This window comes from Cyclopterus lumpus, chromosome 14 (assembly GCF_009769545.1).
Source record: "Cyclopterus lumpus isolate fCycLum1 chromosome 14, fCycLum1.pri, whole genome shotgun sequence".
NCBI lineage: Eukaryota > Metazoa > Chordata > Actinopteri > Perciformes > Cyclopteridae > Cyclopterus > Cyclopterus lumpus.
Window position 1 is genome coordinate 16,693,646 of NC_046979.1, and position 15,376 is coordinate 16,709,021.

General features: G+C 41.2%; 1 protein-coding gene across 2 annotated transcripts in view; it reads right to left on the minus strand.

Annotated features, from left to right (window-relative positions):
• Positions 1-1,311: 1,311 nt before the first annotated feature.
• Positions 1,312-15,376, minus strand: part of LOC117742716 (seizure protein 6 homolog) — an 83,238-nt gene continuing 69,173 nt past the window's right edge. Inside the window, exons 10-18 of one of the 2 annotated variants that reach the window (XM_034550307.1) lie at positions 9,402-9,598; positions 8,487-8,681; positions 5,429-5,620; positions 4,729-4,923; positions 4,549-4,587; positions 4,196-4,304; positions 4,004-4,100; positions 3,411-3,464; positions 1,312-2,427 (exon numbers count right to left, since the gene is read on the minus strand). In XM_034550307.1, coding sequence (XP_034406198.1) covers positions 3,438-3,464; positions 4,004-4,100; positions 4,196-4,304; positions 4,549-4,587; positions 4,729-4,923; positions 5,429-5,620; positions 8,487-8,681; positions 9,402-9,598 — 1,051 coding nt within the window. In that variant the 3' untranslated portion in view covers positions 1,312-2,427; positions 3,411-3,437. The remainder of the gene's footprint in view (positions 2,428-3,410; positions 3,465-4,003; positions 4,101-4,195; positions 4,305-4,548; positions 4,588-4,728; positions 4,924-5,428; positions 5,621-8,486; positions 8,682-9,401; positions 9,599-15,376) is intronic. The other variant, XM_034550308.1, reaches the window with a different exon arrangement.

Here is a 15,376-nt window from a genome sequence, read left to right on the forward strand (position 1 = left end):
CAGCTCCCACATAAACAAAAGGCACCAAAACAAAAACCTTGTGGCCGCACTTCCTATAATCAATGATTGTATCTGACATGTTCTACCAAAATGCAAATTCATCCAAAGGACCAGAGTCTCTGGCAGGACCGACAGAGCAAGCATCTCCAGGTGTACATATTGTGCCTACAGCCAACCATAAACTAGAATGTGGATTATAACTGTTGTCAAGACAGTGTTAAGTCTGTGTGACCGGTCCAGTGTAGAAAAACTGTGTAGATTTTAACTTTAAGCAGCTGGTTTCTCTTTGCATGTTTAAGGCAGCTTCTTGTCGCCTGCTAATGTGGATATAGACAAATCATACAAATTCTCTCGACATTTAAAAGATATTTAAAACACAGTTTGGGGCTGACTCTTCTCCCAGGGGACCCCGTTGTCCCATGAAAGGGTGTGAGTGTTTAGTCCTGATGTGGCACCTTGCATGGCAGCCCCCTGCCATCAGTGTGTGCATGGGCGTGAATGGGTGAATGATGTAGTGTGAAAGCAATTTGAGTGCTCGGAAGACTAGAAGGGCGCTATACAAATACAACACGGTCTAAGTAAATCAGTTTAAAAAAGGTAGTTCAGCCAATTCTGTTATTTTATTTTTAAGAAGAAAAAATGTATGCCCTGTTCCCCTGTCACTGAATGAGAACTATGAGCATAACAAAGCATATGAACTTGACCTCACACACTTGTTATTCTGCTGCCACCTAGAGGTCTGTATGGCAATTTTAATGTGGCGTCCCCTCTCATATGAGACATTAACAGAAGCAGCGCTTCATGGTGCTGGTGTGTATGCTGCTGCCTCTCGTGAATGACCAGGCCAACATGATATCCTGAGCATTTGGGGTGCATAGATAATATTTCAGAGTCTCTTTCAAAGCAGACATATTTTCTTGTTAAGCCCAGGTGATGCTCTGAACTATTCAGGTTTTCCAGTAAGCAATGACAGTGTGACCAGAGCCAGTGGGCACAACACAACCCTGTCAACAAAGCAACTAAAAAGGAGTTTAAATATCATTGTTTTTATGATTCAAAAACCTTTGATGTTCCTACTGTGTCATGTCAAAATGTCTCCTGTGAATCGCGGCTAAAAGCATTGCACATCCACTAGAAATGAATTGGATGTGAATATTTGGCTGATGATTGATCAAGCACTTACCTCTGAAAATAATTGATGCAAAGCGCTATTTACATTTGGATGTATCTTATGGTCTGAGTAGAGGCTCGTTTCATTCGTGACATTTTTTATCAATGATTCACTCAGTAATGAGTCAACGACAATACTTTTAACAACACTTTATTTTATTATCAATCAGAGGATTATAGATATTTGAAGGTGATTTGGTTTCCTGGGTGTGGCATCGCCAGCTGTGATGCGGAAAAATATTAGTTTGAGTATAAAGGATATACAGATTTAACTCAAGCATATGGACAATTGAGACCGCAGGTAAAGACCCATCTGTTACATAATGATTAATTTTGCACACAAAAAAATGTAATTGCAACACAGGAATCAATCTGATGCACTCAACTGCCTGCATCAGTTCGTATTGTAAATCATCTAGATGCTTTAAGTAATCACTGGGATTTTATCTCGGGGTCTGATGACGCTGAGGCGCATTTTGGAACATATACAAATGATCAAATCACTATTTATCCTTTGAGGCAGACTTTACAGGGCAACATAGGAACACAATGATGTTTATCTGATGAGTCCCACACAAAAACTATGCGTTAAGAGTATGTGAGAAATCCTCTGATGCAGTTGGAACCACACATCAGCTCGAAGGAAAGTATACCCAACGTCATTTGTTTTTCTTTTTAGAAGAGAAAGTGTATGACGGAAAAGCCTCAACGCAGGGTGGAGTGCTAATAATATCGCAAATAATAGATAAACAAGAGATTCAGTTTTACAAACATGTTCACATGATGAATTCTCAGGTTATAGTCAGTCGCGAGGCACTCTTATTGGACAGGCAGTTTATTTACAAAGAGCAGACCCATACTTTACACACAAAAAAATTGTTATGATGGAAAATTTCCAAAGAGTGTATCCAACAGATCTCGACAATCAAAGCACGGTTTCCCTCAGTCTCTATTTGCTACTGGATTAGGGCATCAAACAAAAAGTACTTAGAAACAATACAATCACCAACGGTCATCACCATTTTACTTTATAAAAATATCACCATGGTGAGCGACAGATTCACAGATTTTGACCGTGGACAGAGAGACATATTTACAGTAATCCACACAAAGGGAAAATGGAAAAAAATCAATTGGGAACAAAAAAGGTCGGAGGGAAACGATGAGCAGTGCAGAGAGGGTCCCAAAAGGCAAAGCTTTAGCAATTCTTGCTTTAAAGGTCTCTAAACAGACACCTCTTAATCTTTTTCATTTGTCCTGTAAAGACCAGACAAATACACCAGTTAAAGAATTATAGTGATTGAGGATTGTACAATTTGTGATGCACAATAAAACAAATCTGATTTGTTGAACATTTTTAAGCTTAAAAAGAAAGAAAGATCTATTGTGCTGGCATAATGATGATTTACTATACAATAATACTGTTTATCAGTAATGTATTGCCCATTTTGATAAACCTAAAATGTGGAAACATACACACAATTTGGTATGAGCATGAAAAACAGAAATGACGTTAAATATGTTTACAGTGGACAAATACTAACTTCCATAGGCATTATCAATACGTACCAATTGAAAGGCTAACAAGACACACAACATTATGTTTCCCAATTATTATCTGTTGGCAACTTAAATCATTTAAGAAATAAGCAAAGAACAAAATAATGCCAACACATTAAGTACTGCTGCTATACTTCAAAGACAGCAAAAAAAAATATGAGCAGTATGCACGTGGCCTAGATGTCACAATCACACAATAGTTAATGAAGCAGGACAGCACAACATTATCCTTACGGAAATGTTAGAATGACAGAGGCAAAGCGGAAGAGGGGCGGGTTGAACTGAAAAACAAGATAGAAAGCTCAAAGTTGGGCTCTAAAAAAAAAAACGTTTTAAATTTCCAAAAATATTTTTGAGTTTTCATTCATGTAAGAACTCTCGCAAATCTTGAAGCAGTCTTTTTATTATTAAAAAAAACATGATTGCATGTCAAGAAACCACATGTCTCGTGGTCTGTGTCAATGAGTTTCAAATTGTCCCCAACCAGTGGTTCTGTATAGCTAGGCCGGTCTGTAAATACTGTTTTCGACAGCCAGTTTAAATAATTAATAATTAAAGAAAGAGCAGAACGACCAACCAGCTGATCAGACTGCGTGGCAGGTTGGGGAGGTGGAGTCAAAACAAAAAGGGTCATGTGACGGTGAGTGAGATGTGCTCTCGGGACCAGGAGGAGATCTCACCTCATAGTTCGTCAGCAGTACAGACAGTTAGTATCTAGAATGAGACTGCCAGTGCTGAGGGAGCAGGAGGGGGAAAGAAAGAGGAGAGGATGCACTTGAGATCAGTACATGGAACAGAAGGAGACATCGTACATCCATATATTCACTATTCATGTGACATACTGCAATCCTGTTTTGTTTTTAAATATAACCACAGTGTCATTTGTGCAGACTAGCAAACATGCATTTGCACACCTGGTGTGAAATGCCCTGTACAATACATTTATATGACAGGGGTAGGAGATGACGTACCACAATGGGAATGATTTACTGCAGATCGGAAGTTAATGAAGTATGGAAATCCAAGATGAAAAATGATCACAGAGTGAGGTGAGGAAAAGTGTCCTTGCTTTCTATTTTTAGCAGAAACATCATGAGCTGTGTGGCTTGCTCTTGGCGATGATTGACATGGTGATGAAGGATGAGGCGGAGGGCGCCCTCTGCTGGTGAACCATGGGATGACGACAGGATGACAGCCGGATGGGACCGGATCAGGACAGAACACTGGTGTCCTGTGAATCCACGTATTGCATGCACATGACATCTGTACTTACTCCGCTCTCGTATATGGGGTTGTCGAAAGCCGACTCTTCCGTCATGTTGTCATACGGTGGCGAGGATGTTGGCATCCTGATGGTCTTCCCTTGGAGTCTAAGTTAAGAGTAGAGAAACAGGGAACATCCTTTGAAGGCTTGTTTGATTTCAAATTAAATAAACTGTTTAGTTCTTGGTTTAAAGTCACTTACTTTGCAAAGTAGACATAAATCCCGAGAACAAGCACCAAGATGATTGCGGTCGGAATAAAAACGGCAAGCGCAATATTGGTTCCCTCCATGCTATAATCCATATTTACAACTGGAAGCGGGGAGGGGGGGGAAACAAAAACATGCAGGTTTTATTTATGTGAAATATGCAACGGTTGTATAAAATTTGAAGAAATTCCCTCAAGGTGTTTGTGAGATACCGCTTGAGAATGGGACGGATGCGAGGTCACAGTGACCTTGACCGGAGAATCTGAACACATATTGCCTCCCGGCCATGCTGTCGCCAGCACGGCATGAATAGAAACCAGCATAATGACACCTCGAAAAAAACTCACCATCCAGCCTGCGTTCGTTCATATATTGGGTTGAGGATGCTACAAAAGACACAATTGCAGTTTAGTCAGTATTTGCACCGTTGTGCAACACAAAGCACAGTGCATGGTGCAGACTAAGTAAGCACTTAACGTGGTCGAGGTCCCATATGAGACAACCGTAAACACCTGTGCATGGTTTACCTCTGCAGGCAGGTGGAGTGCTATTCCACTGCGACGGGTGTCCGGGGATGCAGTAGATGGTGGCGTCACCCTGCAGCTCGTATCCTGAGTGGCAGGAGAAGCTGAGCCTCTCTCCGGCTTGGTAAAAGGCCTTTTCAGAGCTCTGCACACTGGTGGAGGCGGCGCCGGGGTTCCTGCATGGCTCGTACTTTTCAGCTGAGAGGAAGGAACATCTCCAGTCACAAAATATTGCAGCGCATCTTTTTCCACTGTAGAAACACTGACACTCATACGAACAAGGCAAAGATTGACCATTTATTTTGTTGAACTTTGCAAAAAAAGGCCACCGACAATGAATACGCAATTCATTATAGAAAGAAAGTTACACTTTTATTGATCCCCGTGGGGAAATTCTTCTCTGCATTTGACCCATCCTTAGTTATTAAGGAGCAGTGGGCTGCAGTGAAGCGCCCGAGGAGCAACTGGGGGTTCAGTGTCTTGCTCAAGGACACTTTGACATGCAACTATGGAGAGAGCGGGGATCGAACCGGGGACCTTGTGGTTACGGGACGACCACTTTCCCCCACTGAGACGACACCCCAATTATAGGTCGATTAGTTGTGATTCGTCGAAAACAGGAGTAGCACACAATGAACAGTAACATGTTTAAGTCCTATATTCAAAGCACAAAGTCTGTGTGTTTCTGGCTCATGTGACTTACGGGCACACTTGGGCAGCCTCTCGTTCCACTTGGGTGTTGCTGAATCTCGGTTGAAGCAGGTGAGGAGGCTGCTGCCAGACAGGATGTAGCCTTTATTACAGATAAACTGCACCGTCGCTCCAACGATGAAACGGTTGCCTGCGATCACCTTGCGACTGTGCTCCACATTTCCCGGGTCCTGGCATGTCAGAACTGGTGCAAAAACAAATGATTATTATTCGTTATCATTGGTGGTAATAAGTAAGACGGTGAAAACATAATTATCATGTGCCTTGCACCCCCTCTCACAACTTTTAAAGCTGTTGGTTTGTCAAAAAGACCTTTAATGGGTCACACCACTTTCAAAAACGCCTTCGATCCTTTTCATCAACTTTCCTCCAGTAGTTGTCAGATCTTCTCCAAAGTCTTTTTAGTTATCTTTTCCTCAGATGTGTTATTAGTTACACGTTTGTTACTGGGACCAATTCAGAGAAATGCAGTGTTATTACTAATTGTATTGAATTAAACAATAATGAATGTAGTATAACATATTTATTTACAAGAGTAAGTATGCACTGCATCAATGAAGGGGACATGAGAAATCTACCTTTTCAGTCCTTTTGCACATACATCTGGGTATCTGGAATCCCGACAGGCCGCTTAGATGCAGAAACCATGTGATTCAACCAGCCAATCAGATTTGGCTCCCCTTCCTATGTTACATGCAGGCTCATTACAATATACCGCCTCTCTAAATACCTCCACGCAAAAAAACTCTCCATGCTCTGAATTTGAAGGGGTCTCGTTGGGCCAATGCCAAAACAAGATGCTTCACAGAAAAATATGATGCACTTTTGCAAAAGCAGTTCTAAAGGACGGGGGTGTTTGTCCCCACGGTCCCTCAGATTCATAATCTATCCCTGATCATTTCTTGTGTTGCCAGTTTTCTTCCTGAGCTATTGTTACAAAACGTCTTGGTCATACACTTTAATATATGACTAACCTCTATCATTTAGCAAATGATTTTCCAATGTTTTTTTCATGCATGTTTGGACTCATTGTGGGACACAACCCTCCCTGTACTTTGTTTTTTAAATATCACGTTACACATCAAAGCAGAAGACAACCATGTCCTTATTTTGCCATCAGGGCAGATTGTTTGTTTACAACCTGTTTGTAGTTATCAAACCTTATCCATACAACACTGGATTTGATCACCTAGTGTTTCAGTATAACAACCATGACTCACATCCCATTTCGATCAGCCACCAGATCCCAACCCAAGAGAGCACTCAAGGTGTTCAGTTAACTAGGTCCCATCAGGACATTTCCTGAAGGAGTGTTTAACAACAGGGCACCGGTTCATACGCGATGGTTGATGGTGCCTTTTAAAGGCGCAATTCCCAAATCTCCAATAACTAATCTGTTGAGTGGCCATGGTTTACATGGTTTTTGTAAGTGATTCATAATGTGATGTGGATAAGGATATCTCAATTACTCAACACATGACAAATGACAGCTATGAACCAAAATGCTGTGTTAAAAGATAGGAAATGGACCTCCTGCCTCATTGGCCCGGCCTCCTGCCTCATTGGCCCCGCCTCCTGCCCCTTGGCCCGGGCCTCCTGCCCCTTGGCCCGGCCTCCTGTCCCTTGGCCCTGCCTCCTGCCATGGCCCTGCAGATGGCCCTTTTCTCTACCTCCTTCTGTTTACATGGATCATGGTCCATGCCTATTACTCGTTATTATTTATTAATTTATTTCATATTCATTAAATGTGTTGTAACTCTGTAACGCTGTTCATTCTGTACACATGACATCTATTGCTTCTGTCCATCCGGGGAGAGGGATCCTCCTCTGTTATTTCAGAAGGACTTTTACCACCATCTTGCAGCTGTGATAGTTTGGTCCAAGACACATGAGAAGTGGAAAAGTAGAAATGAGAAAGCTCCAATGTTTTCCATTAGCAGCGCATTGTGTGGCGGTGGCACGTAGGTGTACAATAACGGGCCACCAACATAAACAACTTAACATTTAGAAATAAAACCCCACTTATTTAGTTTGGGCTTCAGTATGTTAACTAAGTAAAATACATAAACGTGTCACAAACATAACTAATTAAGCACTCTGGGGACACGAACACCAGTCTCCTGGATGAAAGTCGTGTTTGACTTTCTGATCCTTTCCTGTCTACTGTATATAGTTTTTTTTCACTATTTATATACTATGTCGCTGGCTCTGAGCATTGCATATGTGGATGCATTTAATGTGTCCACCATGGGGTCCCAACTGACTTTCCATTGGTATTGTGTCCATGGTGCCGGCATGTAATTTAACACATGACCACCAGGTGGTGACACGTCATTTAACAATCTGTAAATAAATACAAAAGGAAATTGGTATAAACAGGAAGCTTTTTGAAGGCAAAATAAAACATATGTATTATAGAATTATAAATATTCCTTCAGGTTGTATTTTGTGCATTGTTTTACACTTGTTTAAATTGCTTGGTATTTGTGTGAACATTGGGACCTAATTCATTTGTAACATTTGATACACAATTGTGACCATTTTGAGAGCAATTTGAGATCTAGATATCAGCGTGACGTGTTGACTAAACCAATACAATTTAAATTCAATTTTCAATTCAGTTCAATTCAGTTTATTTTGTATAGCCCAATATCACAAATTACAAATTTGCCTCAGAGGGCTTTACAATCTGTACACATACGACATCCCTGTCCCAGGACCTCACATCAGATCAGGAAAAACTCCCCAAAAATAACCTTTCACAGGGAAGAAAGGGAAGAAACCTTCAGGAGAGCAACAGAGGAGGATCCCTCTCCCCGGATGGACAGATGAATAGATGTCATGTGTACAGAATGAACAGCATTTACAAAGTTACATAAACACATTACATGAATATGACAATGTATGAATGAAACAGAAGGAGGTAGAAATATGATTATGTATTATAGTCTGCTGACTTAGACAAAGGATTCTGAGAGAAAGCCTTATGACTTCTGACGTCTTCCTCTCACTCGCTGAACAAGAAAAAAAAAGTTTGTGCTTCTTCTCACCTTCCTGACATTTCGGCACATCGCCGCTCCAAGTGAGGTCCCACTGGCACATGAGGATCTCAGAGCCCACCAGCTCATATCCAGGGTAGCACTGGTAGGTGATGACGGTGCCGTGGATGAGGTCGGGGTGAGACGTGCTCTTCCAGCCGTTGGTGATCTCTGGCAGCTCAGAGCAGGTGTCGTTCCTCGCCACCTCTGTTGACGTTGGAGCAGTTGTGTCGGTAAAAGAGACACAGAATGGGAAAATAGACATCCTACCTTGCATTCAGGAAAGACAATGGTATCGGGAAAACAGAAATTCTTGGTACATTTTCTTGTGTAATGTTCATTCTTCACTTGGTATTGTAAAAGGAAGAAACCCTCGCTTCCTCGGAAGGGATCGAATAGGACGGTAAAATAGTCAGTGCTGTGCGCACTAAACAGCAGCCGTTTGGGAGGACAATATAAATAGAGGCTTGTGATGTTTGCTGGGAGGAACACAGCATGTGGTTTGGCAGCAGTCAATCTGCGCCTCCCTAACTGCAGCGTACAGGGCCAAGAACACAAAGCACTGGGCAAAAACAGCTGATGTAGAAGTGCACCCTATTATTTTGTTTCTGTGTTTGTTGTTATCTCATCCTCTGCACCTGGGATAAGCCAGAAGACAGACAGAGGCACATCAAGAGAAAGAGGCAAAGAGACGGAGAAACAAACTTTTTTGTAATTGGTAAGCTGCTCGGTTATAGGAACATTTTACATTGCAAGCCTGGTACAATATATTTTATTTTGTTTTGTTTTGCAGTGCCAGTTTCACACAACATGTATGTCATACGCTGAATTTAAAGAGTACGTTGTGGCTTGCAGCTAACCAGAGAACAACACAATGTTATTGTGTTTTTTCAAGGTAAAATCCTAGTAAATAAAACACAGTCTTACCAAAGAAGTGGACCACAAAGCCGTTGTTGTATCCATAGATATTGGTGGCAGGATCGGACTGAAATTGAATAGTGACATCAGCCATGGAGGTGTAGAGCTTGAAGTGTGGCCGTGTGCCACTGTATTGGCCCAGGATGTTAGCCGTCAGGTCATCACCATCGTAGAAGGTCAGCACATCATTCTTTGCAATGTGGAGACTAGAAGAGACATAACAAAAAGTGGTTACATTTCATCCTAATGATATAAATGAAGGTTTTCATACACAATGCCCCATGTCTGTGGTTATGTGGCATGTTTGCTGTGCTTTCTGCACAAAGCTTTTAAACAGTTAAGCGACTGCTATCTCCTTCAGCTGATGAAAGCATTGCTGATGGCACAAGGCGATGTCAGCAGTACTTGGGAAATATTAATTCTGTTTATATTGGATGGATCTGATGTGAAGTAAACACTAAATAATTCATGATGTATGCCGTCCCCCACATTGGTCTCATGAATATGTACTGAAGTGCATATCTGCAAATATATGAGCATGATAAAGAAAAATGCACGACAACCAGGAATATAGAAATATAATGAGCACTAAAGGCCTTGGATAACTAAATAATACCCCCCCCCCAAAAAAAAAATCTCAACATCTAAATGCTGGCTATAATGCTCATATCAAATTGAACACGAGGCAGCTGAGCCACAGTTGGACAGCACCTCTGCTGTCATTAACTTAAGAATGCATTAACCTTTTCCCTTTGGAGATGCGGATGTCCTTACCCCTTTTTATGGAACATCAGCAGCAGAGCCTGACATTTATTCACACACAGAGGGGATGGAGAAGGTGTCGTTCCCTGCTGATATAATAAGCAGGGAGAACTACTTGCTCTATGTGTCTTACGGCAGGAGTCGAACCTGCAGTGCAGATCGGCTGTGTGGTTGTTTTGTGTTACATTCCCAAGCTGTGTTGAACCGAATTTAACAGTGTTAATGGCCCAGTGCCATTCTCCATGCACGTCATAGGTAGGTGCCCTGCTTTTGTAGCAATGAATCACCGCCCACTGCATGACCTCTCCAGCAAGCTTTCAAACTGTTTTCTTTTACAAAAAAAATTGTAACCCATAACAATCCCCACAGTTTTTTTTCAATTTCTTTGCACACTTTTGCATCAATGCAAGTTGCAAGTTGCAATGCCTTAATATGTCCAGCTCCTCTGTGGTCACACCTTGCTCTCAAATCATGCGTCATTGTCTCTTACCCTGTCTTTATCTCTTTATTGGTGATTTACTTTCCCTCTAGAAATATGGAGTTGTGAGTTTGTGTACTTCAGGTCATATGAGATTTAAAGTCAAAAATATTTGTTCCATGAATAAATGTTTTTTAGAGACTTTTCTATTCTCAGATTGCAGAAAATGCACGGAAATGTAGTTCCCTCATTGGGAAAAAAAGAATTATACTAATCGCACAACACCTGAGCGCCATAGAGAGGCATACAGGTGACTGTACAACTCAAAATAGAAAATCATGTAGACTAAAGATCAGTGGAAAGTGGACAGAAAACATGCACGCATTAAATACATTTAAATAAATGCCAGCAGGAGAACACAAAAATACATGCCACTAACACATAAAGTGCAATATTTAAGGTTACATGTACAAAAGAGAAAAAAGTTGTTCTAAATGTCCTTCAAATCAATGTGACAATATAAAAGTGCAATTCACAGCAAAACATATTGACGCAAGCGGTCCTTCCAGGCTGAAACTTTTTTAGAAGAACGAGAAGGAAGAAGCTCAGTTGCCAAAATCAAAGCTGCAGGCAGTCGTAAGTAAGTGTGTTTCAGGCTTTACAAAGCTGAGCAAAGTCACTTCAGCTGGTTTAATTCTGTCTAAAGAAGGAGTGGGACCAATCACACACTTGTTTCATCGTGACACTGTATGCAGCTTTTCAATAATTACACACTCAAAGTCCCGCCAGACATATTTCATAGGAAGCGTTTTGGTGACATGTTTCATTAGCTTAAGTAAAGAATATCTGGTGATGTTTGGTCACTGATTTATGGCCACATTTTTCACCAGGCCTATGCACATATATGGATGTGGTTGCGCCCCCTATTGACTGATTACAACATTTTTATACCTGTGGTTAAACATTGTTATAAAAACATATCCTGCGAGTTTTGTAATGATTGGAACAACAATTTCTGGTTTATTATTGAATTTATGTTATGTCCCGCCCATTTCTAAGTAGCCAATTTGAATGAAACGTTCAGGGTACTTTTCAGATTCTTATGTGGAAATATCCTGCAAGTTTAGTGAAGATTGGTTTTGTTGTTGCGGTTTGGTCCATGTATGTGCTCAGCCTTGCCCTTTTGAAGTTCATTGGTCCATATATTTAAAACTAACTAGGAAAACAGTCACTTCCTGTTAGGCTACATGTAGTCTGCAGATCTCGTACAGATTTATTCATATGTATTTGTAAATATATATTTATGTAGAAATGTGTGTGTACCTGCATCCTTTGTTATTTTTAGGTGGAATATGTTGCTGCTCGTTTTGACACGTGTTATATGAATTAGCTTTATTACTATCAATCACACAAGATGTGTTTTTAGATTGAACCTGAGACAGCCGACATTCGAGCGTTAAGTATGACTACACATAAAATAGGATTTTATACTAAACGTGGTGTTTGTAGCTCTCTGATCTGGCGACAGCCAGGCGTTTCCCATCATGCATTGGGTCATGCAGTCGGTGGCGAGTCTAGCTCTCGTGAGGTCATCGTTGACCACGCGTGCATGATGTCAGAGCAAGTCGGGATCAAGTCGGACACAAATCTAACCAGCATGCATTGTGCGCCGATCGCCGGCGATCGATTCTGGCTCATCTCGAACGAGCATAATATACAGTATCAGCTGTTTTTTTTCTCTCTTACTTCAAGTGGGCGACTTGTGCTGACACATTGTTACACAGACTTAAAATGAAAAGCATGAGCTGAGCTCGAGGCTCTTTTTGAGCATTTGAACCCATGGGACAAAACCAATGAACATGAGATTTAACATGCACAGCACAGACTAACTTAACTTCTGTTGCTTGGTTGGCACACACCTAATAGTAGGAGCCTTTGACGGGCCTGCTTCGTCTGTGATTGACACAGTTTTATGATAGAATAAAACAAATGACCCGAGTTTTGTTTACCTCTCCTCAATCGCTTCTTCACAACCTCCCCCACAGTCTTACTACATTACTGCTGAGTAGAAACAAACAAAATACACCCACTCCGGCTTCATTCACCCCGACTACGAACACATCTACATATTAATGTTGACTATCTGCGTTAACCAACAATTCATATAATTACACCCACAAAGTGAATATTCATCGTCCTCTGGTGGAGCATTGAAAGGCCCTGGAGGCAAATATGACTCAAAAACATAATGCCTGGATTCCACTGTGTGCTTGTGCAATGTGCTGGTGCTGAAATGAAAAAGTCAAAGCCAAAACTGTATTTCAGCTTCTCCTGACAGACCCCACATAATAGATGCCAGCTGCATGAATGGCGATGAAATGAGGTGCTGAGTGACAAGGTACACCTCCTGGTTAGTTGGACAGCTATGGGGACAATTTACACCTCCATGTACTCCAACCGTCAGCGGCTGTGGTGAAAGTGACAGGAATGACAATGCCAGTCTCCATTTGTAATCTGCAAATTTTGTGTATTTAGAAATATGCATTTAAAAAAAGTACAAAAAGACAAAGCATCGAAAGAATAGACTAATCATGCACACACTTAGTGACTGCATGGAATAATCAAGAGTAGTGGTACCACGATAAAAAAAAAACAACAACGAGCATGGGTGTAGTCCACAGAGCAACACCACCGCCAAATTGTTTACATCTTTTTTCGATCTCCACATCTCACACTTCACTTCTGTTCACGCTCTATCGTCCACCTGCTGCTCAAGTCAACAAGGCTCTCCACCTTATCATTACACCTTATGTCACCGTATCTCCCAGAGGTGTCCCTGCATTTAGAATACCATAAAGGATGGATGTGGAACTGTGAGTTGGCACATCTCAAACTGTGTGATTGTGTCCAGTCTCTGTTCTGCATTTCATCCAGCTCAACACACAATTACAGCACCTGCTGCTCCATTTTGCAGTAAATACAGTCCAGGTTTAGACATTTTCTAAGAGAGTTTTAACATGGATATATTCCATCACTACTTTTACTCTAATGCGCTCTACTTTCCCTCACAAAGGTGAATACTCTCAACGCCACAACCCCTATTAGCGAGTTTCAGTAATCTGGTCTGGTGATAGAGTGCAATAGCATTGCTGCTGATATTCCTCCTTTGTTAAAAGAAACGTATGTGTGCACTCTATGAAATCTGAATACAAGACAGATATCCCTCTTTGGCAAACATACACATGCAGTAGTTATTTCAGCATACAAAACCCATTCACTCTAAATCACACAACGAATGCCGATGTCAGCCTTGGTTTTGAATTCCCACTGTCTGCTCCAGTTGCTTTTCTAAATCCTGGCGACAATACGAAAGAAAGCCAGAGTGCCTTGAGTCCAGACTTAAACAGCACTCTGTGGTGAGTCACTACAAGCCTCACAGCTGCCTTCTCTGTAGCAACCTGGCAATCACTCCACCCAAATGTCATCCCACCTGGCTCCTGTAAAGGTTTCCTCTCCAGACAGGAAAGTAGTCATGCCCTGTGCTGTGTTGCAAACTAATTGTCTCAAGAAATAGGTATTTTTTCCTCAGTTCATATCTACCTTCCATTAAAGTAACATTAATATGTATCAAATTCATATTTTGTCACTTCACTGCTGTATGTTGCTATAAATAAGAGGAGGAAAGGAACGGGCGAGTACAATACATGTGTGCATAACTCATCAATACACTCTTTTATCTAGCCTACCTATTGGAGTCTTGTCCTAGTCTGTGATTGGACAGATCCTTAATGACGAAAGCAAATGATCTACTGTCAAAGTGAAGTGAAAATGAGTGTGAGATTGTTAACATGGTCATTGCTCACGTGAAAGGATGCACAAAGCCTATTTCAAACCAATGTCATGGCAATACTTTAGAGTTGTCTTATCCTATAGTAAATGTCCCCCTCATCAACGTGACTCAGGTGTGTACAAACTCCTCTGCATGCCAATGGCAGCCGCTCAATTCTGCAGATGAGGGGATGACAGCTGTGTTTTGTACAGGCCTCCAGGCAGTCTGTCACCTTCACTGACCTGTCGAGTCTGAAGAACCCGACAAATATCCAGTAACTCTTAACAGAATGGAAATTGCTTTCTACATCTATTCCTACACGTATTTGACATTTGATTTGTTCTGCTTGGTGAAAACAACAAAAAAAAAAGGTTATGTTTTAAAATGAAAAATCAACTATAATATCCCCGGCACAAGAATACTTGAAATTGGCGTGTAATGCTCATAATCTCCACAAGAGGACTCTATAAACCCAGTATGCCTCATTCAAATCTCTCTGATCCTGCGCATTAAACTGACAAAAAAAGAAGCTGTGTCTACGGTGTATAATATAACATGTAAAGTGTCTTTGAGTATCTTGAAAAGCGCTATATAAATTAAATGGATTATTATTATTATTATTAAAAACATCACCGCTGTAAAACAGACTTTACTCACTGTGTTGAAACGTGTAACACAGTTCTACAAACAATGTCCTTTGAATTCTAAAACCCACATGTGAATCCTTTTTACCTTGTTGTGTTCTACAGGTGGGGATGTTACAGCTGTAACCTCTTGTCTTCGGCTCTTGCTCGAGCCATGCTCCATGGTAATTAGCAAGGAGCCAGCCCTCCTGTTTGGCCTAAATTAATTAATCAGTCCTCATTATGCACACTGCTCCGCTGTAATTGCCAGCACAGGCACAGTGATGAATGATAATACAGAAAACATTCTCATTAATGTGGAAAAGTGTGTGCCCACCCTCCGTAATGAGAC